Source organism: Hyla sarda, chromosome 6 (genome assembly GCF_029499605.1).
Source record: "Hyla sarda isolate aHylSar1 chromosome 6, aHylSar1.hap1, whole genome shotgun sequence".
In the NCBI taxonomy this organism is placed as follows: Eukaryota; Metazoa; Chordata; class Amphibia; order Anura; family Hylidae; genus Hyla; species Hyla sarda.
The window spans coordinates 287931570-287956022 of record NC_079194.1 but is presented as its reverse complement, the minus strand read 5'-3'; the positions used below and the strand labels follow the sequence as shown (position 1 = coordinate 287956022).

At 43.7% G+C, this 24453-nt stretch overlaps 2 protein-coding genes across 2 annotated transcripts in view; both read left to right on the top strand.

The window, feature by feature from the left end:
• Nucleotides 1–1604: 1604 nt before the first annotated feature.
• On the top strand, nucleotides 1605–21129 carry PEX16 (peroxisomal biogenesis factor 16). Its single transcript, XM_056527625.1, has 11 exons — nucleotides 1605–2006; nucleotides 5210–5245; nucleotides 8197–8273; nucleotides 8683–8816; nucleotides 12263–12363; nucleotides 13797–13874; nucleotides 14363–14512; nucleotides 14675–14747; nucleotides 16454–16573; nucleotides 20220–20284; nucleotides 20478–21129. The coding sequence occupies exons 1-11, from the start codon at nucleotides 1838–1840 to the stop codon at nucleotides 20534–20536; spliced, it is 1062 nt and encodes a 353-aa protein (XP_056383600.1). The 5' UTR covers nucleotides 1605–1837; the 3' UTR covers nucleotides 20537–21129.
• Nucleotides 21130–23560: 2431 nt separating this feature from the next.
• Nucleotides 23561–24453, top strand: part of FREY1 (Frey regulator of sperm-oocyte fusion 1) — a 4465-nt gene continuing 3572 nt past the window's right edge. The window contains exons 1-2 of the mRNA XM_056527624.1: nucleotides 23561–23717; nucleotides 23796–23869. Coding sequence (XP_056383599.1) covers nucleotides 23641–23717; nucleotides 23796–23869 — 151 coding nt within the window. The 5' untranslated portion in view covers nucleotides 23561–23640. The remainder of the gene's footprint in view (nucleotides 23718–23795; nucleotides 23870–24453) is intronic.

Below are 24453 nucleotides of genomic sequence, written 5' to 3'. Positions count from 1 at the left end.
CTATACACACAGGGCTTTCCGGCGGCAGCCCTATGCGTGCAGTGAGTTTTGGAGACAGGGCCGTGTGCCGGCGTGACTGTGATGCGCGGCTCCGCCTCCAAAACTCACTGCACGCATAGGGCTGCCGCCGGAAAGCCCTGTGTGTATAGTGAGCGAGGAATACGCAGCGTATTTCTCGCTGCTGCCGCAAATTTTGCGCAGCGTGAAATACGCTGCGTATACGCCAGGTGGGAACGCACCCACAGCCAGGGCCGGATCATCATTGGCGCTATGGAGCACCTGCTCCGGGACCCGTGCCCGCAGGGGCCCCCGTCCCACTCGGGACATCCCTGTGTCCCGAACAATAATTTCATGAGGGAGTTATACTGCACCTAATGTGGGGGAACTGTACTGCACCTAATGTGGGGGAACTGTACTGCACCTAATGTGGGGGAACTGTACTGCACCTAATGTGGGGGAACTGTACTGCACCTAATGTGGGAAAACTATACTGCACCTAATGTGGGGGAACTGTACTGCACCTAATGTGGGGGAACTGTACTGCACCTAATGTGGGGGAATTGTACTGCACCTAATGTGGGGGAACTGCACTGCACCTAATGTGGGGGAACTGTACTGCACCTAATGTGGGGGAACTATACTGCACCTAATGTGGGGGAACTGCACTGCACCTAATGTGGGGGAACTGTACTGCACCTAATGTGGGGGAACTATACTGCACCTAATGTGGGGAACTGTACTGCACACCTAATGTCGGGGAACTATACTACACCTAGTGTGGGGGAACTATACTGCATCTAATGTGGTGGTACTGTACTGCAGCTAATGTTGGGGAACTATACTGCACCTAATGTGGGGAACTGTACTGCACCTAATGTGGGGAAACTGTACTGCACCTAATGTGGGGGAACTATACTACACCTAATGTGGGGGAACTATACTGCACCTAATGTGGGGGAACTGTACTGCACCTAATGTAGGGGGAACTGTACTGCACCTAATGTGGGGGAACTATACTGCACCTAATGTGGGGGACTATACTGCACCTAATGTGGGGGAACTATACTGCACCTAATGTGGGGAACTGTACTGCACACCTAATGTGGGGGAACTATACTACACCTAGTGTGGGGGAACTATACTGCATCTAATGTGGTGGTACTGTACTGCAGCTAATGTTGGGGAACTATACTGCACCTAATGTGGGGAACTGTACTGCACCTAATGTGGGGAAACTGTACTGCACCTAATGTGGGGGAACTATACTACACCTAATGTGGGGGAACTATACTGCACCTAATGTGGGGGAACTGTACTGCACCTAATGTGGGGGAACTGTACTGCACCTAATGTGGGGGAACTATACTGCACCTAATGTGGGGGACTATACTGCACCTAATGTGGGGGAACTGTACTGCACCTAATGTGGGGGAACTATACTGCACCTAATGCGTGAGAACATAATGAAGTGCTCCGTCTTCCAGGCAGCCTTAATCTGGCCCTGCCCACAGCCTGCAAGAACGGAACTGAAACATGGATAAAAAAACCGGGGACAGACGGCCGTGTGAACGCACCCTAAAGCTGCATTCACACCACGATTTTCAGTCCTTGTCAAAAATCTGACATGCTGAGAAAATGACCAGATCGTCGTCACTAGCAAACTATGATCGGGCCCGTGCACAGATACGATTTCAGCCGATTTGAGCTTCTAAAATCGTATCTGTGCAAATCGTGGTGTGAACGCAGCCTAATGCGCTGCAGCTTCAGCTTTACATCAACTAATGTCCAGGTGGTAAGGGGTTAAGCTGCTATCTCCTCCCATACAGAGGGATGGCTTATGGCTGTGCTTAGGTTCTCTGACCAGGAAGTGGAGTGCAGGATGGCAGCTCGGTACTGGGACAAGCTGCTGGAACTGGCGCAGAAATACAAGGACTTTGTCATCCAGAACCCCACAGGGGCCACTCAGGTGGAGGGGGCCGTACGTATGCTCTCCTATATCACAGCAGGTAGGTGATTGGGGGGGTATTCGCAAAAAGCACCACCACAATGTCATCCACCATAATGTCATCCACCATTCACCTGCACCTCTGGGACAGATAAGGGTCTGGACCTTCACCCCCTGCAGCGTAACGTAGAGACATCCCCCCCCCCCCCCCCAACGCGGTGCGTTTACGTATATCCAATCGTTTTGTTTATTGTGGGATGTATCCCCTCTTAAAACAGTCCAACAGGCGATTTCCTAGTTCTAGCTGATCCTGGGAAAGCTGGGTGACCACCTTTTTAGCCGCCATTCTCTTGCAAGAATCCTGAGCTGAAAAAAACCTACTTAGGCCGCGTTCGCATCCCGATTTATTGCATCCGACGAGTTCATGCGGTTTTGGTCTCGAAAATCGTATAGAATCGCATATCTAGATGTATTTAGGGGGCGTTCACACCACGTTTTTGCAATACAGTTCCCGTATACGTTTTCGATGTGAAAACCGCGCGGAACCGTAATGAAAACCGTACGCCAAACGCATCATCTGGTTGCATCCGTTTTGCATCTTGTACGGTTTTGCCTGTTTCTTTTTTTCCCCGCATCCAAATCCGTAGTCTACCACGGTTTTTGGTCCGGGTGAAAAACCGTATTAAACCATATACATCTATTTTTTTTTTAACATGGGAGTCAATGGGAACCGTACAGAACTGTGTGCGTACGGTTCCATCCGGTTTTCACCGTACATTTTTTGACTTTGCACAGTTTTTTTTTTTCTTGGAATTTCAATCAAACAAGTGAAACTTTATTTATAATAGAGTGAAAAGTTAAAAACATATAAGTTTTTTTTCTTAAACGGATGCAACCGGACGTCATTTTTCAAACCGTATACGTAGACGTTTTGATACAGTTTAGTCCGGTTTTGGGGAATCTGTTTTTTTTTCATCAAAAACCTGATATGGGAACAGTACTGCAAAAACGTGGTGTGAACCCGGCCTTATTGACACAGTGTACAACAAGTGTATCCATTATGGTCCATTTTACGGTTTAATTTTTTTATTTTGTTAGGTGTAAAATCGCTGCTGGTCGCTATCTTTTGAATCGGATCACTGTAGTTTTGATCCATTTAATAGTACACAATTTTTAAAATTTTATTTACGCATTCGCAGTACCTTCATAATAGTCTAGAACAGTGTTTTTTCCAACCAGGGTGCCTTCAGCTGTTGCAAAAACTAACTCCCAGCATGCCTGGATAGCCTTTTGCAGTGGGCACCCCATAAGGCAATTTTTTTCCAACCAGGGTGCCTCCAGCTGTTGCAAAACTACAATTCCCACATACCCAGACAGCCTTTGGCTGTCTGGGCATGCTGGGAGTTATAGTTTTGCAACAGCTGGAGGCACCTTGGTTGGGGAACACTGGCCTTGGCAGTGATAATTCCTTGCTACAGTATTGCTTTGTAAATGTGTGGATTTACCGCTCAGGAGTCTGGGAAAGCTGAATAGAATCGCACTAATCTGATGACTCTGTGCAACCCCTGTGTGGTAAGTGTAAATTCTCACAGGGTGGATTTTTACAGTGTTACCCGTATGGCTGACATTTGTACAATCGTCAAAATATTCAGATTTTTTTGTGGATTTTTCGGAGCCCCCGTGATCAGACACTTATATCTTATCCTTTGAATGGAGGATAAATTAGGTTCCCTGGAGTACACCTATAAAGGAGAAAAACAGCACCACACATGTCTCAGGTTGAGTGTGGTATTACAACTTTGCTCTATTTACTTTAAAGGGGTACTCCGGTGGAAAACTTTTTATTTTTTATTTTAATTTTTTTTAAATCAGCTGGTGCCAAAAAGTTAAACAGATTTGTAAATGACTTCTATTAAAAAAAATCTTTACCCTTCCAGTACTTTTTAGCAGCTGTATGCTACAGAGGAAATTCTTTTCTTTTTGAATTTCTTTTTTGTGTGGTCCACAGTGCTCTCTGCTGACACCTGATGCCCGTATCAGGAACTGTCCAGAGCAGAGAAAATCCCCATAGCAAACCTATGCTGCTCTGGACAGTTCCTGACACGGACAGAGGTGTCAGCAGAGAGCACAGTGGACAAGACAAAAAAAGAAATTAAAAAAGAAAAGAATTTCCTCTGTAGCATACAGCTGCTAAAAAGTACTGGAAGATGAGTAAAGATTTTTTAATAGAAGTAATTTTCAAATCTGTTTAACTTTCTGGCACCAGTTGACTTATAAAGACCTAAAAAAAAAAAAAAAAAAAAGTTTTCCACTGGAGTACCCCTTTAATGGAACTGAGTTGCAATACCACTGCAATTGTGGAAGAAAGCAGCCATGTTTTTTCCAATTCTGAATAACCCCTTAAAGGGGTAGTCCCATGCCCAAGCGTTCTGAACATTTTGTTAGGAACGCTTGGAGCAGACAGCCGTGATAGTGACATCAAGGCCACACCCCCTCATGACATCACAGCCACGCCCCTCATGATGTCACACTACACCCCCTCCATTCATGTCTATGGGAGGGGGCGTCACGCCCCCTCCCATAGACATGAATGGAGGAGGTGTAGTGTGACATCATGAGGGGCATGACTGTGATGTCATGAGGGGGTGTGGCTTTGATGTCACTATCACGGCTGTCTGCTCCAGAATCCCATTATAGTCTATCGGGTCTTTACATTATCCGTTTTAACCCGTCATAGCCCATTATTTAGTGACGGGAGAAAGAACGGAAGAACTAGTGCATGCAATAGTGTGAAAGGCGCCTAAGATGTTAAATCCGGGGGAGGGGGTGGTTTCCGCCGATGGGGACCCCTGCGATCTCCACTGTGGCACCCCCGTCAATCGGTGCACGGAGGGAACTCCGCTCCTTGCCGATGACTGGCCAGCCAACATGCCCGCTCTAGTCACGTCAAGGGCTCACTCCATAGAAATGAATGGGGGGGGGGGGGCGCGGCCAGATGTTCCGGACGCTGCCTGACCGGAGATCGCGGGGGGTCCCTACTGGCGGGATAGGGGATAAGATTTTTTTCAGCCGAGTACCCCCTTAAACCACAGAGCACCTCCCATAGTATCAAGTTGTACTAAGGCACAACTCACGGCGTGCCCCGGACTCGTACTACAGTCTACTGCCATACCTGTGTGCCGGGCTCTAATCCGTCCTTCAAAATATATTCTTATTACTGACGGGACTTAATATACATATTTTTTTTTTATTTTTCTTTATTAGGACGATTTACAGATTCCCATGAATTGTCAGAGCTCGGTAAGTGCATCTCGGTGCTGGTAATATATACATTTATGTTGAATAATTGAAGGGGCGCATAGAGGTACCCAATGTAGACTTGGGTAGAGAGGGAATATGTTCCGTTCACAGAAAAATCACGAAAAATATTTCCATTTAGATATTTATTAATAAATCGCACAAAGCAAATAGAATAACAATTCAAGTCATTGGGGGAGATTTATCAAAAGCTGTGCAGAGGAAGAGTTGCTGAGTTGCCCATAGCAACCAATCAGATCGCTGCTTTCATTTTGCAGAGGCCTTCTCAAAAGTGAAAGTAGAAATGTGATTGGTTGCTATGGGCAACTGGTCAGCTTTTTCTCTGCACTGGTTTGGATAAATCTCCCCCATTGAGTTATGTATATTATACATAGGTATATTGAAGCAGCCCTAATAAGGTAATGGGTAAATAACCAGACCTGTTCTTGCCCTAGGCTAAATTTCCTACAGATACGTCATCATAGACGTGCATAACAATAGATATGTTTATGCATATATAGATGAACACATATACAGGTAGCTCCTCAGCAATACAGGTAGCTCCTCAGGAATATGTAAGAATACTTTAGGTAGGGGTCATGTACAGTGATCCCACCACTTACGATAATTTCAACATATGATGGCCTCTCAGAGGCAGCATCAACATATGATGCTTTTGTATGTCGGGGCCATCGCATAAACGGCTATCCGGCAGCGCAGACTGCTTCAGCTACCGCCAAATAGCCGGTGAGTGTCACTCATCTGTCCCCGACGTTCCCGGACGGTTCTCTTCAGGCTCCGCTGCATGGCTGTCGCTCTTCTTCGTCGTCATCACGTCGCCGCGCACGCCGTCCCGTCATCCAATAGGAGCGGCGTGCCTAATGCTGTGATGACGGCGATGGAGAGCGACGGTCATCCATGGCGGCTTTACTACGCTGATGCACACTTCGCGGTGCGTTGCTGGATTTATCTGGCGATATACTGTTTCTGGTGACCGTGCAATTCCTGGCAAACCCCCTTGTCATGAGAGGCAGCACATGTGGCCGTAGGACGTCCTGTACATATGGTTGAGGTGTTAGTGTCCCTTGTCTCACTACTAGGAGGGATTGACTGTCCTGGCTCCCCAGATCATCGCGCTAGCGGGGGGCGATGAGTCTCTCTACAGCAAAAGTAGGATTGAAGCGCTTTCTGCAAGGCCTTCATTCTCATAAGACTTACCATCATCGGATCCCAAACCAGGTCCTGCAGGAACGCATGGGACCGGAGTTCCTGCACTTTTTCCACAGCAGGAACACTGTTCCCATTATCAGGAGTCCTGCAGGACCAGCCCTTAAAGGGGTATTCCGGGCAAAAACATTTTATCCCCTATCAGTGCTGGGACTCCCCACGATCTTCCTGCAGCACCCGCATTCTATGCGGGTGCTGCATCTCCAGTTTCTGAAACCTCTGGGTTTCCGGGACTGGGGACGTGTTCATGTCTCCATGTCTATGGGAGAGGGCGAGATGGCTGTCATACCCCCTCCCATAGACAGACATTTTATCCCCCTATGCTTTGGATAAGGGATAAGATGTTATGTTTTTGCCCTGAATATCCCATTAAGTGGAATTCTTGGGTGAATTCCTACACTTTTTTTACCCCAGGACTTGACCCCTGTCCCAAACTAAAGTTGTTACGGTTCTAGTCAGTAGAAGTCCAGGTTTCTTGTTCTTGACACAACTGCAAATAATGGTGACGGTGGCTGCTGTCAATGGCAGAACACGTTTATAAGTGTCATGATGCCAAATAGTTTCGGCAGAGACAGGGGAGTGTAGTGTAGAGACAGGGGTGTGTAATGCAGGCGCCACCTGTGTCTGGATGATGCAGAGGGAAACTCTGGGAGCTGTTCATGCTTGTTGGTGGATCAGTAGATCCTCTACTGGTGGTCTATCTAGGACATCTAAAGCCTGTTTGCTGTGGGTGTGCCCTCATGTACTCACTGCCCCTCAAACACCTCAGAACAGCTTGGTCAGAATGACCTACATGGTGGGCAATCTGTCTAAATGATCACCCTGCTCTTTCTCCAGTGGTACGCCCCCTCTTAAAGTCTGTCACCCGGGCACCGCCGATCCCCGGCATTTGCCCTTTAGATGGCACAATCAAAGTTGATCGCAGTGTATAAAATGAAAGTAAAAGAATCCCGGCAGCTCAGCGGAGCTGATCGGGACTATCGCGACAAAATCGCAATGTCCCGATCAGCTTACCAGATGACGAGAGGGTCCTCACCTGCCTCTCTGTTGTCCGATCGACGATCTACTGCTCTATGCCTGCTCAGCAGGCAGGAGCAGCAGAGCACCGATAACATTCATCAATGCTATGCTATGGCATAGCAGTGATCAGTGTATGCAATCAGAAGATTGAATGTTATAGCCCCCTGTGGGGGCTAAATTTTTTTTTTTTAAAGTGTAAAAATAAAAGTTCATTAACCCCTTCCCCATTACAAGTTTAAATCACCCCCCTTTTCCCATTTTTGAAACAAAATAATGTAATAAAGAATAAAAATAATCATATGTGGTATCGCCGCATGTGTAAATGTCCGTAAAAAAATGCCAAAGTCCAAAATTGTGCATTTTTGGTCACTTCATATACCATAAAAATATTAATAAAAAGCGATCAAAAAGTCCCATCTAAACACAAATGGTACCGATAAAAACTACAGACCACGGCACAAAAAATGAGCCCTCATATAGCCCTGTATGCGGAAAAATAAAATTTATAGGGGTCAGAAGATGACAATTTTAAACATACTAATTTTGGTGCATGTAGTTGTAATTAGGTAAAATAATAAAGTAAAGAAGTAAAATAAATAAAACCTAAATAAATTGGGTATCCCCCGTAACCATATGGACCTACAGAATAATTAGTGTACTCCATATTGGATCATTATTTCCATATTTTTTTTATTTATTTTTTTAAGTTTACTCGGCCTCCAATCTCCTGGTTTTACTCAATGATGGGATCCTAAGGAAAGAGTTCCTGAAGCCACCTCCGACTGTAAGTATCCTTCACTTGTCTCACTTAAAACCCTGGGTCTGTAAACGGTGCTTCTCCAGCCGTTCCAAAACTAGCATGTTAGCTATCCGGGCATGCTGGGAGTTGTAGTTTTGCAACAATTGGAGGTTCACAGTTTAAAGACCACAGTCATAGACCATATATCATCCTAAAATGTCCATGTTAAATGCAGTTGCATAGGTCCTGTCCATGGGATGTGTGTGTTATTACAGCTAAGTTTAAAGGAGCTAAGCTGCAATACTAGACACAACCCGTGGACAGGAGTGGCGCTGTTTTTGGAAGAAAGCGGACATGTTTCACAACCTTCATAATATGACCAGATTACCTATTGTTAGTGTACCTTCTCTTGTGAATTACATTTTTTACGTTACCCCTGGTCCTTCTTTCACAGGATGGCGCCCAGCAGCGTCTTAAGATCTGGCTGGGGGTCTTGGAAAGTCTAGAGGTTTTCATTGAGATTGGCTCTGCACGTGCATGGGGGGATAAAGTAAGATGGCTGGCCATACTTGTAATACAGCTGCTCAAGTGAGTATCACCTTTCTCTTCACCTACAGATGGCCATTTTCTTATCTGACTAGTGGGACAAAATTCTATTCAGCTCTTTCTTGGAGGACAATCAATATGGCCAATCTTACACAACCCCCAGGGTTATCTGGCTCCTATGCTAAAAATTAGGAAAGTTTGGTAACAGTCTCTATGAAAGTTGTCACGGGGGTCTGGCGTAAATGCTGAGAAACAGATTTGAACACTTGGATGGTGGGTTGTCAGGTTCGTGATGCCAGAAGTAGGGTTGTAGTTAGTATGTGTGACCGATGGTGAGGGTTGTAGTGTCCAGTGTCTAATGTGTGTAAAAACCCTGTAGTTGACAGAAAGTTCCCACTAACAAATACTTCAAATACAGCAGCTATCCATATCAAAGCCCCCGGAATAAATACCTTAAAAGTCAGGATTTATGGATAACAATTTGTTCTTTACTGATGTTGCAGATCCAAAATAACAGAAGACAGTGAAGATGACACAGACTGGGAATATCACACATTAGGTAGAGATAGCTGGTAGTATGTCACTGTGACAGTCATTGAAGAATATAGACTTGTAGTCCTCCTGAGTACACTGGTTCTCTATCCCTAGTGGTATGTGCTGGGCCCAGAGGCATGCGGCAGTTCTGGCCTGTACTACTCTGCACTTGTAGGATGAGATTAGACACTTGAGACTTGACTTGAGGAGGAGTTGACTTTGCTGTACTTCTGTTCCCGCAGCTATCCAAGCGTGAGCGTGTACTTCAGGGGGTGTGCTGTGGTAAACTTTGACTCAAAGACTTCACTGCCCTGAGTATATGTATCCAGTTGGGAGACTCTAGATGTTAATCCATCGATTTGGACAGGCTGGCCCAGAGGATTCCCTAACAGAGTCCTTACTTTGCTAGAGGGCCCATCAGCTTTGCTCTTGTCCCTAAAGCATCCACTTGTGTTGGTACTACCCCTGTAGCAGGACGTGCCAGAAATGTTGCCGCTTGTTGCCTGGACCTGGACTATTGTAGTGGAAGGCAAATTTCCACTGAAGGTGTGAGAGCTGCTTCTGGGTGATGTTCCCTGACCAGAGGAGAGATCCTAAGAACAGTACTTTGCCCTTCAGTTGGCTAAAGGGTGGACATGTGACATGTTACCAGCTTTGCACAGTGAAGATAAGGATTTTGGGTACAGATAGTTAAAGGGATACTCTGCTGCTCAGCGTTTGGAACAAACTGTTCCGAACGCTGGAGCCGGCGCCGGGAGCTCGTCACGTCATAGCCCCGCCCCTCATGACATCACGCCCCCACCCCCTCAATGCAAGTCTATAGGAGGGGGCGTGACAGCCGTCACGCCCCCTCCCATAGACTTGCATTAAGGGGTGAGGTCATGAGCTGCCGTCTCCAGCGTTTGGAAGAGTTTGTTCCAAACGCGGAGTACCCCTTTAAGCTTTTGCACTTGTATTGGGTCAGTGCACGCAGGAGACATATACATCTATAGAAAAATACACTTTTGTACATAGACAGAAATAGACATGGGGACCTTTGAGACAACAGCCACCCAAACTGTGTACATGGTAGTAAAAGGTGACCCTGCTCGGGGACACCACAGCCAAAGCTTCCCAAAAACATGTATCTAGTCCTTAACGTACAATAGAGAGACAGGCGCTCTGTGTATTATCACAGGGCACAGTTATAAAACCTGTGCCACTATCCCTGGTATAGTTGTGCTGCAGGACACGCTGAGCATTTTATTAAATGTTTATTGTCCTAATCTGAGGAACTCCTGGCTTCTTTGATATAATACAATATCCGATCGCCGGCTTGGAAGACCGTGGGGGAGATTTATCAAAACCTGTGTGGAGGAAAAGTGGTGCAGTTGCCCATAGCAACCAATCAGATCGCTTTTCTCATGTTCAAGAAGGCCTCTGAAAAATGAAAGAAGCGATCTGATTGGTTGCTATGGGCAACTGCACCACTTTTCCTCCACACAGGTTTTGATAAATCTCCCCCAGTATATTTAATACAGCGTCGGATTGTCTCGCATGAGGAAAATGCCCTCTCCTTTGGGCACTGTCCTAAAAGAATCCACTCTAGATGATCTTAATAAAGTGCCACCAGTTTTATGCTGCTCAAACTGTGGGGAGCCTAAAACTGGTGCAGGTAGTGTCATTCGGGGGACAATGCTTTCGCTTTGCATCCAAGAGTAATCATAGTTGAAAAATTCCACTGGGATCTGGGTAAATAGTTATGGAGGCTGCGCTCTCCGCCCCCAGTACTAAGTGACCAGTCTCTCCCTATACACAGATAGGGTGAGACGTGTCGTGCTGCTCATGCCAGCCAGACGGGAATGACGAAGTGAAGAGATTTTTACTAATGGGGTTACCCAGGGATATAAACAAAGGGCATAATAATAATAATAATAATAATAATAATAATAATAATAATAATAATAATAATAATAATAATAATAATAATAATAATAATAATAATAATAATAATAATAATAATAATAATAATAATAATAATAATAATAATAATAATAATAATAATAATAATAATAATAATAATAATAATAATAATAATAATAATTAAACAGCATCACCTGTGTCCTCAGGTTGTGTGTGTGTGGTATTGCAGCTTAGTTCCAATGAGGTGAATACAGTGATCCCCTGACTTACGATGGCCCCGACATACAATAATTTCAACATACGATGGCCTCTCAGAGGCAGCATCAACATACGATGCTTTTGTATGTCGGGGCCATCGCAAAAACGGCTATCCAGCAGCGCAGACTGCTTCAGCTGCTGCCGGATAGCCGTTTAATGTGCCCCATGTTCTCCGGTGATGGTCACTCATCTGTCCTCCCCACTCTGGACCCTCCTCTTTAGGCTCCACTGCATGGCTATCGCTCTCCTTCGTCGTCATCACGTCACCGCGCACGTCGTCCCCTCATCCAATAGGAGCAGCGTGCGTAGCAACGTGATGACGGCGATGGAGAGCAATGATCCAGGGCAGCGGTGACAGTCCGGAGCGGCGGGGACACCCTGGGGACGTGATGATGGAGAGAGAAGATCCAGGGCAGCGGTGACGGCCCGAGCGGCGGGGACACGTGAGTATAACTTTCTATATTATTATTGCACGGATCCCTCAACATACGATGGATTCAAGTAACGATGAATGATGGTTCATTTGGAACGAATTACCATCGTATGTTGAGGGATCACTGTAGAACCAAGTTGTAATACTGTACACAACCAGAGGACAGGGGTAGTGCTGTTTTAGCTCTGTTTCTATCCCGGGATGACCTCTTTGAGGTCAACTCCAGTGGATTCTTATGGAAAGGTGACCAAAGGAGAACCCATTGTACTGTGTAAGAAAACCCACTGCTGTAGCAAAAACATGATGTCTTTCTTGCTCATATTTTTCATTTTCCCATTATAATTATTATTTCTCCCATTAGGGCCTGTCTACGTCTTGTGCTGCTCCTGTGGTATAAATCTGGTGTCCAGACCTCTCCTCCTGTAACCCCATTAGACCGAGAGGGTGTAATGAACCAGACAGGTCTGTTCTAACGTTGGGTACTGATGTAAGCATTTAAAAGCATTAGTTATTACCTCTGTCAGGCCTGGGCTGCCAGCAAGACCCATTGGCACCCCAGGATGAAGTGCCTCCCTCTATCAAATTCCTGAGATGCTTCAGTCATCTAGAAGTGCACCTGTCTTCAACAAAAACTTTTTATATAATGTAGGTAATAAAATATATGTATATTTTTTATATACATGGATTAAAAATTGTTTATTTTTGGGTGAAAAAAATGCTGTCCCTGCAGCTATTGCCTGTGTGTCTCTATGAGGAGACCAAAAACAGGAAGTGAGGGTGGACAACGGGGACCGGTGCAGACTCCTGGTTTGTCAATCACCCAGATGTATGAGCCAGGAGCATGTTATAGAGACTCAGTGCACACGGTCCTGCTTGTCCTCAGTGTACAGATCCCTGCTTGTCCTCAATGAACAGATCCCTGCTTGTCCACCCTCACTTCCTGTATTTGGACTCCTCATAGAGACACACAGGCAATAGCTGCAGGGACAAAAATATACACATTTTTTCACCAATGTATATTACAAATATACATATAATGGTATTATCTACATTATATAAAAAATTTTTTGTTGATGACAGGTACGCTTTAAATGTCAGGAGTCACGGATAACTCTTATTCTCGACCACTGCAGCAGGATATTACAGCCCACACCTGCTACTGAAGACACTGGCATAGCCACTGTGCCCATGTCATCAACCCGTGCCCATGTCATTAATCCCTGTTCTTGGCAGATTCCATGGACTTTCTATGGGAATAAGTGGAGTACTCCTTTAACAACATTTTCTCAGACACAACTGAATCCAGTTGGTTTAAAACAGTGTTTTCCGAACAGTGTGCCCCCAGCTGTGGCAAAACTACAACTCCAAGCATACCCAGACAACCAAAGGCTTTGAATTAGTAGTTTTGCAACAGCTGGAGGCACACTGTCTGGAAAACACGGTTTTAAACCAATTGGATTCAGTTGTCTCTGAGAAAATCATGTTTGAAGGGGTAGTCCACTAATTTAAAGGGGTACTCCACTGCCCCAGCATTCGTAACATTTAGTTCCAAACACTGGGTGCGGGCGTTGGGGGTCGCCATGCCCCTCATGATCTCACGCGCATGCCCCCTCAATGCAAGTCTAGGGGAGGGGGTGGGGCATACACACCAAGCCCGCACCCAGCATTCGGAATTAAGCAAACCAGTTTGACTCCGTTGCCAGCATCAAATGTGTTCCCTAGTTTGCAAAAATAGCGGGATATGAGTCGCATTCATAATTTCTTATATATATATGAAATTACGAATGCGACTCATATCCCGCTACTTTTATAATTTTTTTTATTATTATTTATTTATATTTTTTACATTTCTTTATTTATATATATATATTTTTTTGGGCAAATATGTGTTTCAGGAGAGGAAAGTGATGGAAAACCTGACACCTGCTTCGTGGGCAGCCGCTCCAGGCGTGCTGTGCGGTCCCTTAGTGACGGTAAGGGTGTATTTCAAGCCAACTCATCCCAAGGGGGAAAAAAATAAATAAAATCATTTCAGATCAAATTACTTCTTTTTAATAATCTTAATGCTTCCAGTACTTATCACCTGCTGTATAATGCAGAGGAAGTTGAGTTGTTCTTTTCTGTCTGACCACAGTGCTCTCTGCTGCCACCTCTGTCCGTGTCAGGAACTGTCCAGAGCAGGAGAGGTATGCTATAGGGTTTTGCTCTAGACAGTTCCTGACACGGACAGAGGTGGCAGCAGAGAGCACTGTGGCCAGACTGGAAAGAACTTCACAACTTCCTGTGAAGCATACAGCAGCTGATTAGTACTGGAAGGGATAATATTATTACGTAGAAGTAAATCTGTATAATTTTTTGGCACCAGTTGACTTGCAAACATTTTTACCTCCAGAGTGCATCTTTAAAGTTTATATTGTGTATCTAGTTTGTATGTTGCCTGTCTATTTTATCTTTTGTAAAGCTCCCTCTGGTCGTAATCGCTTTTGGAGAAGCCCTCAGGTCCCAGAGCAGAGGACAGAAGGACATAATGAAAGGAATGGAAAACCTTCCGACCTGGGGACCTTGGGCACCATGGCAGAAACTGTTCACATCCTAAGACCTGTGACGCACCGTATCCTTTACTTCATTGGCCTAGAATGCTCTGCGGAGACGTAGATGCCAGTGGACTGGTTGCGATGGACAACACCTCAGTTTTTTTTCTTTCTTTCTCGTATCGTTGGTAATTTGCAGCCTTATTTTTCCGCTTTTTGCCCCTTAACCCTTTCATCTACAGTGGCAAGCTTGGTTGTATGGGGTCAAAAGTCATGGAAACCCTGGTTGTTGGCAGCTGCATTGGATGTTGCAAGGTTAGTCACATTGTAGGGCATTTTGTTACTTCTCCAAAGTATGTATGTGCAGAAAGGAGGTGTGTGTGTGTGTGTGTATACACACTATATATATGCAGAGCTATATATATATATATATATATATGTATATATATGTATATATATGTATATATATATGTGTATATATATATATATATATTGTATACATACACAGTGTGTGTGTCTTTTTACACACAGAAAGGAGGTGTGTGTGTACATTATATATTTATATAATATATACACACACCTCCTTTCTGTAAGAGATATATATATATATATATATATATATATATATATATATATATATATATATAATAAAAAAATAAATATATATAATATATATGACACAGCAAACCAAACTGCAATGGCTTATGGGTGAAAAAAGTGGCTGGGAGTTTATTGCACCAACAAGTACATGCAACGTTTCGGCCGGATGGCCGAAACGTTGCATGTACTTGTTGGTGCAATAAACTCCCAGCCACTTTTTTCACCCATAAGCCATTGCAGTTTGCTGTGTCTTCCTTTGGAATGGAGTTTGCTTGATCCAGCAGTAGCATGCTGGTTGGACACATGCAGACTTGCTGGGACTCTCGAGTGCTGACTCCCTCTTAAAAATAAATAAATATATATATATATATATATATATATATATATATATATATATATATATATATATATATATATATATATTCTTTTTTTTTTTCAAAGGTATACGTATAATAAATGATAGCTTAAAGGGGTACTCCATTGGCCAGCGTTTGGAACCGTTTGGCGTGACCTCATAAGGGGGCGTGGCCGACCCCCCTGCAGTGCACACACAGCGTTCAGAACTAAATGTTCCGAGTGCTGACCAGCGAAGTACCCCTTTAAAGGGGTATTCCGGCCAAAGACATCTTATCCCCTATCTTTTGGATAGGGGAAAATATTTTGTTTTGGCCAGAATACCCCTTTAAAGTCCAGTTGCTCAGTCTTCCCGTAGCTGTAGATGAAGGGCTGCTGGTTCCTCTGGTTCAGCGGTTTTCAATGCCAGAACTGAAGAACAAGGAGATTTATCAAAACCTGTCCAGAGGGAAAGTTGCCCAGTTGCCCATAGCAACCAATCAGATCGCTTCTTTCATTTTGCAGAGGCCTTGTTAAAAATGAAAGCAGCGATCTGATTGGTTGCTATGGGCAACTGGGCAACTTTTCCTCTGGACAGGTTTTGATAAATCTCCCCCAAGGTCTTTTAGGACAGTGTCCAAAGGCTCGAGGCCCCTCATCGGTTACTGTGCTCCTTAAATAGGTAATCCAGGAATAGAATTTCTTCCAAAAACAGCACCATACCTGTCCTCAGGTTGTATGTGGTATTACAACTTGGCTTCATTCACTTCATTGTAACTAAGCTGCAATACCACTCATAACCTGAGGACAGGTGTGGTGCTGTGTTGTTTTCTTTTTAAGAAACCGGATCTGTTTTTCTAATCCTGGATTACCCCAGAGCGACCATAAGTGTCCATCTTTGGCCAGGATAAAAGTTGTGAGGGTATGTACGTGTTCTGCTCCATTCAACCCTATGGGGCCTGATGCAGTGAGGTACATAGGTGACTATAACAAATGTGGCTGCCTGAACCTCCCTCCTGCAGTTTATGTATTGCTGAGAGTCTCTCTGACATTGATTAGGGAATATACTGACGTATCCTTCTTTACAGCCTGTCCGTGCTGCGTGACCTCCACCATCTCAGCCGCAGGGAACGAGGAGAGCTGCGGAGAAGGACCCTCCTTTTACTGTTTTATCTGCTGCGCTCCCCTTTTTATAACCGTTACACTGAGTAAGTATCCAGTATACATGAGGAATATCTGAATCAGTATATTATAATCCGACTTCAAAGAAGAGTCCTCATCCCTGTCTGTCACACACAACTTTCCAATAGCTACTGAATGGCAAGGATTGTGTCGGTGCCTGGAAAAGTTGTGTGTGACATTCAAACTCTGTCTTATGACTCATGGCCCTGTAATAATTACAGGGTCTGACTGTCACACACAGCTTTATCAGGCTTCTGAATGGCACATGATCTGTCCTAATAACGTTTTATACTCCAGTCACCTCCTATCCTGCAGTCAGTATGCTAATGTTACATCACGTCTTATCCTCCAGTCACCTCCAGAGCTGTACTCACTATTCTGCTGTTATATAACGTCTTACCCTTCAGTCACCTCCAGAGCTGTACTCACTATTCTGCTGTTATATGTCTTACCCTTCAGTCACCTCCAGAGCTGTACTCACTATTCTGCTGTTATATAACGTCTTACCCTTCAGTCACCTCCAGAGCTGTATGTACTCACTATTCTGCTGTTATATAACGTCTGCGTTCACACGGCCGTCTAGACCCGTCCCGTTCTTCTCCCGTCAAAAATAATAACAGACTTTAAAAAAAGCGGATAATAACAGATGCAATCGTATGTTATCCGTTTGGATCCATTCTTGTTCAGTTAATAACCCCCCCCCCCCCCCAAAAAATTTTATTTTTTATTTTTGTTCTGAGCATAGTCAGAAGTAATAACAGATCAAAAAACGGATTAAAGAAACAGATGTAAACGGATGACATTAAGGCTAGGTTCAGACTATTGAATTTCCGCCGGAATTTTCGCTTTGAAATTTCCGGCAGAAATTCCGCTTACTATAATGCATAGTGTAGTGAATAGTTTTCCGTTCACAAATTCAAGCAGAAAATCCGGATGAAAAATCTGCTAGAAAATTTCCGCCTGAAGAAAGGGGTTGCTCTTTCTTCAGGCGGAAATCCTAGCGGAACACATAGCAGTCTATAGGAGACTGCAGTGTCCGCGCGGTCCTAGCGCCGACTAATTCAGTCGGCGGAACTCGGAATCTCCGGGCGGAAATTTTCTGCCTGGAGATTCCGTAGTCTGAACCTAGCCTAAGGCTTATCCGTTTTCTATAGACTTCAATGTTAATGTTAAATGTTACTGTATATGTCTTTTCTCCAGTTTAAAAAAATAAAAATAATAATAAAAAATGAGTGCAGACTGGTGCAAACGGATGTGAAAGGATTGTAAAAAAAAATCCCATTGACATCAATGGGATTATTTTACAGCAGTTTGTAATTCGTTTACAAATAGCAACAACAGAACCTAAATGGTAAAAAAAAAACAGGGACAGACGGCCGTGTGAGTCAGTATTCAATGTATTTACACTGCCATATACACTGTATATGGCTGAAGGCTGTATGTCTGTGGGGGAACTATACTGCACCTAATGTGGGGAACTGTACTGAACCTAATGTGGGGAGAACTATACTGCACATAATGTGGGGAGAACTATACTGCACCTAATGTGGGGGAACTATACTGCACCTAATGTGGAGGAACTATACTGCACCTAATGTGGGGGAACTATACTGCACCTAATGTGGAGGAACTATACTGCACCTAATGTGGGGGAACTATACTGCACCTAATGTGGGGGAACTATACTGCACCTAATGTGGGGGAACTATACTGCACCTAATGTGGGGGAACTATACTGCACCTAATGTGGGGGAACTATACTGCACCTAATGTGGGGGAACTATACTGCACCTAATGTGGGGGAACTATACTGCACCTAATGTGGGGGAACTATCCCCCACCTAATGTGGGGGAACTATCCCCCACCTAATGTGGGGGAACTATACTGCACCTAATGTGGGGGAACTATACTGCACCTAATGTGGGGGAACTATACTGCACCTAATGTGGGGGAACTATACTGCACCTAATGTGGGGGAACTATACTGCACCTAATGTGGGGGAACTATACTGCACCTAATGTGGGGAGAACTATACTGCATCTAATGTGGGGAGAACTATACTGCATCTAATGTGGGGAGAACTATACTGCACCTAATGTGGGGAGAACTATACTGCACCTAATGTGGGGAGAACTATACTGCACCTAATGTGGGGAGAACTATACTGCTCCTAATGTGGGGGAACTATACTGCACCTGATGTGGGGGAACTATACTGCACCTGATGTGGGGGAACTATACTGCACCTGATGTGGGGGAACTATACTGCACCTGATGTGGGGGACTATACTGCACCTGATGTGGGGGACTATACTGCACCTGATGTGGGGGACTATACTGCACCTGATGTAGGGGACTATACTGCACCTGATGTAGGGGGGAACTATACTGCAAACCTACTGTCGGGAACTATACTGCACACCTAATGTGGGGGAACTATACTGCACACCTAATGTGGGGGAACTATACTGCACACCTAATGTGGGGGAACTATACTGCACACCTAATGTGGGGGAACTATACTGCACACCTAATGTGGGGGAAATATACTGCACACCTAATGTGGGGGAAATATACTGCACACCTAATGTGGGGGAACTAGACGTTAGTTACTAACTACAACTCCCAGTATGCCCTGATACAGCCTGTGGCTCAGCAGGTGCCCCAAATGAAAACTACAACTCCCAGTATGTAGGACAATATAGTATATAGTACAGGTCAGTGTTTCCCAACCAGGGGTGCCTCCAGCTGTTGCAAAACTACAACTCCCAGCATGGTGTACTATATATTAGTAGTCGGTGTTTCCCAACCAGGATGCCTCCAGCTTTTGCAAAACTACAACTCCCAGCATGCCCAGACAGCCAACGGCTGTCTGGGCATGCTGGGAGTTGCAGTTTTGCAACAGCTGGAGGCGCTCTGGTTGGGAAACACTGCTATCGGTTATGGTGCAACATTCCGAGAGTTGGGAGGATTGGTTGGATAAATACCGGCCATTACATTGCTGGTATTTTTATTATAAAAATACCGTCGGGGGTGACCAAAAAAGACTTCTTCATTAAAGGGGTACTCTTTTATTTAAAGGGGAACTTTTTTTATTTAAATCAACTGGTGCCAGAAAGTTAAACAGATTTGTTGTAAATCTTAATCCTTCCAGTACTTATTAGCTGCTGAATACTACAGAGGAAATTCTTTTCTTTTTGGAACACGGAGCTCTCTGCTGACATCACGAGCACAGTGCTCTCTGCTGACACCTCTGTCCATTTTAAGAACTGTCCAGAGTAGGAGAAAATCCCCATAGCAAACATATGCTGCTCTGGACAGTTCCTAAAATGGACAGAGATGTCAGCAGAGAGCACTGTGCTCGTGATGTCAGCAGAGAGCTCTGTGTTCCAAAAAGAAAATAATTTCCTTTGTAGTATTCAGCAGCTGATAAGTACTGGAAGGATTAAGATTTTTTAATAGAAGTAATTTACAAATCTGTTTGACTTTCTGGCACCAGTTAAAAAAACTAAAAAGTTTTCCACCAGAGAACCCCTTTAAAGAATAGGAGCAGATCTGAACCAGGGAGAGTCCAGGGTGCTGCCCCCCAAACCACAGGCTGACTATATGGTTCTGTTAATGCGCCATAAGGGGGAAAAGAATAATCTGACTTGGGTTTTATGTATTGACAGAATCCGTCTGCTGCTCCTTCTCCGTCTCTTAGGAGACTATGTCCCAGGGCTCGGACTGGTGGCACGTAAGTGACATAGTATACGATGGTACACTGATGAATATTTAGCTCCGTGTTTCCCAACCAGGGTGACTCCAGCTGTAGCAAAACTACGACTCCCAGCATGCTGAGAGTTTTAGTCTTGCAACAGCTGGAGGCACACTGGCTGGAAAGCACTGGTTTAGCTTGTCTGTATAGTAATGGTCTTGTCTCTGTGAAGGTCCTCTGATGGATTACCTACCTGTGTGGCAGAAGATTTACTTCTACAACTGGGGTTGAAGGACTCCTGGGGTCGATCTGGACTCTTCCTTGCTTCTTGACCCGTCTTGAGGATCACCAAATATACTGTACCACCGGCATGGCCACCGTGCCACCACAGCCCAGTATCGATGTTTGGTACATCCCATCTGAATTTTCCGACATTGAACTGTGACTTTATATTTCTGAAAATGTGATGTTTTCCTTGAAGTGAGGGAGACTATGAAGACCTGAAGAGCGGGATTATGGTGAACACTGGATGCCGTGACCCTATAATGACTTTTTATACTTCTATCATGGTGTCTTAAAGGGGTTATCCAGGAAAAAATCTTTATATATTCAACTGGCTCCAGAAAGTTAAACAGATTTGTAAATTACTTCTTTTAAAAAAAATCTTAATCCTTTCAGTACTTACGAGCTGCTGAAGTTGAGTTGCTCTTTTCTGTCTAAGTGCTCTCTGATGACACGTGTCTCGGGAACTGTCCAGAGTAGAAGCAAATCCCCATAGCAAACCTCTTCTACTCTGTGCAGTTCCCGAGACAGACAGAGGTGTCAGCAGAGAGCACTGTTGCCAGACAGAAAAGAACAACTTAACTTCAGCAGCTGATAATTATTGGAAGGATTAAGATTTTTTAATAGAAGTAATTTACAAATCTGTTCAACTTTCTGGAGCCAATAGAGATATATATATATATATACACTATAAGGTTTTTTCCTGGAATACCCCTTTATGCAGTTTCTTATTAGAGATGAGCGAACTTACAGTAAATTCGATTCTTCACGAACTTCTCGGCTCGGCAGTTGATGACTTTTCCTGCATAAATTAGTTCAGCTTTCCGGTGCTCCGGTGGGCTGGAAAAGGTGGATACAGTCCTAGGAAAGAGTCTCCTAGGACTGTATCCACCTTTTCCAGTCCACGGGAGCACCTGAAAGCTGAACTAATTTATGCAGGAAAAGTCATCAACTGCCGAGCCGAGAAGTTTGTGACGAATCAAATTTACTGTAAGTTCGCTCATCTCTATTTCTTATCTCACTTGTGTTGTGTTTTAGAAAATCCATCATTTGAGGGATTTATGAGATAATAAAAACATGGCTGCTTTCTTCCATAAACAGCGCCACTTGTGTCCAGGGGCTGGTTCTGGTATTGCAACCTGAACCCATTCAATTGACTTTGATACCATACACAGCAAATGGGCATTAGCGGCACAGTTTTGTTATTCTTATCTTATAAAACCTCTTTACTAATTGTTATATAACAGCACCGAGCCTCAGCCTGGCGTCTACCACCTTTGTTTGCTATATCCCTGGTCAGCTGGAATCCCTCCATAGTATAGGCTTGGGCCATCTTCATGACATTACACCCTGAACCTTTGTAGGTTAGCAATTTATAGCGATAATTGTGTGAACCTTACAGGACACTGGTGTCCCCTTGCAATGACTTTGCTTCAGTTATTTTGTCCCAGTCTGAATTACATATCTTAAAGAGGTACTCCGGTGGAAAATAAATGTTTTCAAATCAACTGGTGGCAGAAAGTTTAACAGATTTGTAAATTACTTCTATTTAAAAATCTTAATCCTTCCAGTACTTATCAGCTGCTGTATACTACAGAAAAAGGGGGTGTAGTTCTTTCCAGTCTGACCACAGTGCTCTCTGCTGACACCTCTGTCCGCGTCAAGAACTGTCCAAAGTAGGAGCAAATCCCCATGGCAAACCTCTCCTGCTCTGGACAGTTCCTGACATGGACAGAGGTGTCAGCAGAGAGCACTGTGGTCAGACTGGAGAATACAATACAGCAACTGATAAGTATTTGAAGGATTAAAGGGGTACTCCGGTGGAAAACTTTTTTTTTTTTTTTTTTATTAACTGGTGCCAGAAAGTTAAACAGATTTGTAAATTACTTCTATTAAAAATTCTTAATCCTTCCAGTACTTATTAGCTGCTGTATACTACAGAGGAAATTATTTTCCTTTTGGAACACAGAGCTCTCTGCTGAGCTCACGAGCACAGTGCTCTCTGCTGACATCTCTGTCCATTTTAGGAACTGTCCAGAGCAGCATATGTTTGCTATGGGGATTTTATTCTACTCTGGACAGTTCTTAAATTGGACAGAGATGTCAGCAGAGAGCAGTGTGTTCGTGATGTCAGCAGAGAGCTCTGTGTTCCAAAAAGAAAAGAATATCCTCTCTAGTATTCAGCAGCTAATAAGTACTGGAAGGATTAAGATTTTTTAATAGAAGTATTTTACGAATCTGTTTAACTTTCTGGCACCAGTTGATTTAAAAAAAAAACAAAAAAAAGTTTTCCACCTTTTTTTAAGATTTTTTTTTTTTCTATAGAAGTCATTTACAAATCTGTTTAACTTTCTGGCACCAATTGATAAAAAAAAAAAAAAAAATTCCACCAGAGTACCCCTTTTAATCTCTATTTCGCAACCAAAGCTGAATTCATAATTCTGCTGGTTGCAAACACGCAGCAATTTATAGCGATAATTGTGTGAACAGGTCTCAACTGGGATCTAGGGGCTGAAATCCTATTTTGCAATATGGCCACAGGGAATAATGTATTTTTGGTTGTGAAGAATAAAGAAAAAACAACTATTTGTGACTTAAAATCTATACAAGATTTAAAAAAATAAAAAAAATCACTCTATATATATATATATATATATATATATATATATATATATATATATATATATATATATATTTTTTTTTTTTTGTTGTCAATTTTACCTTTCACATGTTTGGCTGCACATTGCTCTGTGGTTATTACTTGGATAATAAAGTTCTTTGTAAATTTATTCAGTGAAGCGAAGTTTATTCACTTTTACGTCAGTGGTCTCAAACTGTGGCCCTCCAGATGTTGTAAAACTTCAACTCCCAGCATGCCCAGACAGCCGTTGGCTGTCTGGGCATGCTGGGAGTTGAAGTTTTACAACATCTGGAGGGCCACAGTCTTAGACCACTGCTATGTCTTTTTTTATTTTTTTTAAATGGTGAATAGAAGGGAAAAACAACCATCTGCCCACTACCAATCTTTGTTGTCTGCTCCGACCTGGTCACATGACTCTGCCCATTGTGATGTAAAAGGTTCTATACCGTCATCCATACTGCGTGCTCGTGCCATGGAGAGAAGACATGTTTTCTGGCTTATGTGCCTACTGCTTCTTCTACATACGGCCACATGTCCAATTCCACTAAGGTGTGTAGGGGAGGAGCTCAATGAGTCCAAAAAAAAATTTGTAAGAGGTGTCCTGCTAATCTTTCTGTCTGATTCCAGAGCTCGTCGTGACATCCCCGTCGATTTTGAAGCTCTCGCTGAGATGCCTGTAGAGCGGCCTGGACCTGAAGATGGTAATGAGATGTTATGGATATGTTATCATTGTGGATCCTGGCAAACCATTGTGACTTGGAAAGGTTCTTAAAGGGGTACTCCGGTGAGTACCCCTTTAAGAACCTTTAATCAACTGGTGCCAGAAAGTTAAACAGATTTGTAAATGACTTCTATTAAAAAAGTCTTTATATTTTCAGTACTTTTTAGCAGCTCTTTGCTACAGAGGAAAATCTTTATTTTTTTTGTCTTGTCCACAGTGCTCTCTGCTGACACCTGATGCCGTATCAGGAACTGTCCAGAGCAGGAGAAAATCCCCCATAGCAAACCTCTCCTGCTCTGGACAGTTGCTGACAGGGACAGAGGTGTCTGCAGAGAGCACTGTGGACAAGACAAAAAAGAAATTCAAAAAGAAAAGAATTTCCTCTGTAGCATACAGCTGCTAAAAAGTACTAAAAGGATTAAAAATTATTATTATTTTTTTTTTTTTATATAGAAGTAATTTACAAATCTAAGAAAGAAAGAATGTCCGGCGCTGGAGATGCACTTAAAAACTCACTTTGATTGCTTGACAGGAGTCACAGTACAGGTAGGAACGTCTGACGCG

Bases quoted from the DNA above. Each gene is read 5' to 3' on its own strand.
- PEX16 (XM_056527625.1), top strand. From the start codon at position 1,838: ATGGCTGTGCTTAGGTTCTCTGACCAGGAAGTGGAGTGCAGGATGGCA. The intron at 8,817-12,262 runs GTGAGTATCACC...TTCTCCCATTAG, and splicing joins CTTGTAATACAGCTGCTCAA to GGCCTGTCTACGTCTTGTGC. The intron at 14,513-14,674 runs GTATCCTTTACT...TTTCATCTACAG, and splicing joins CCTAAGACCTGTGACGCACC to TGGCAAGCTTGGTTGTATGG.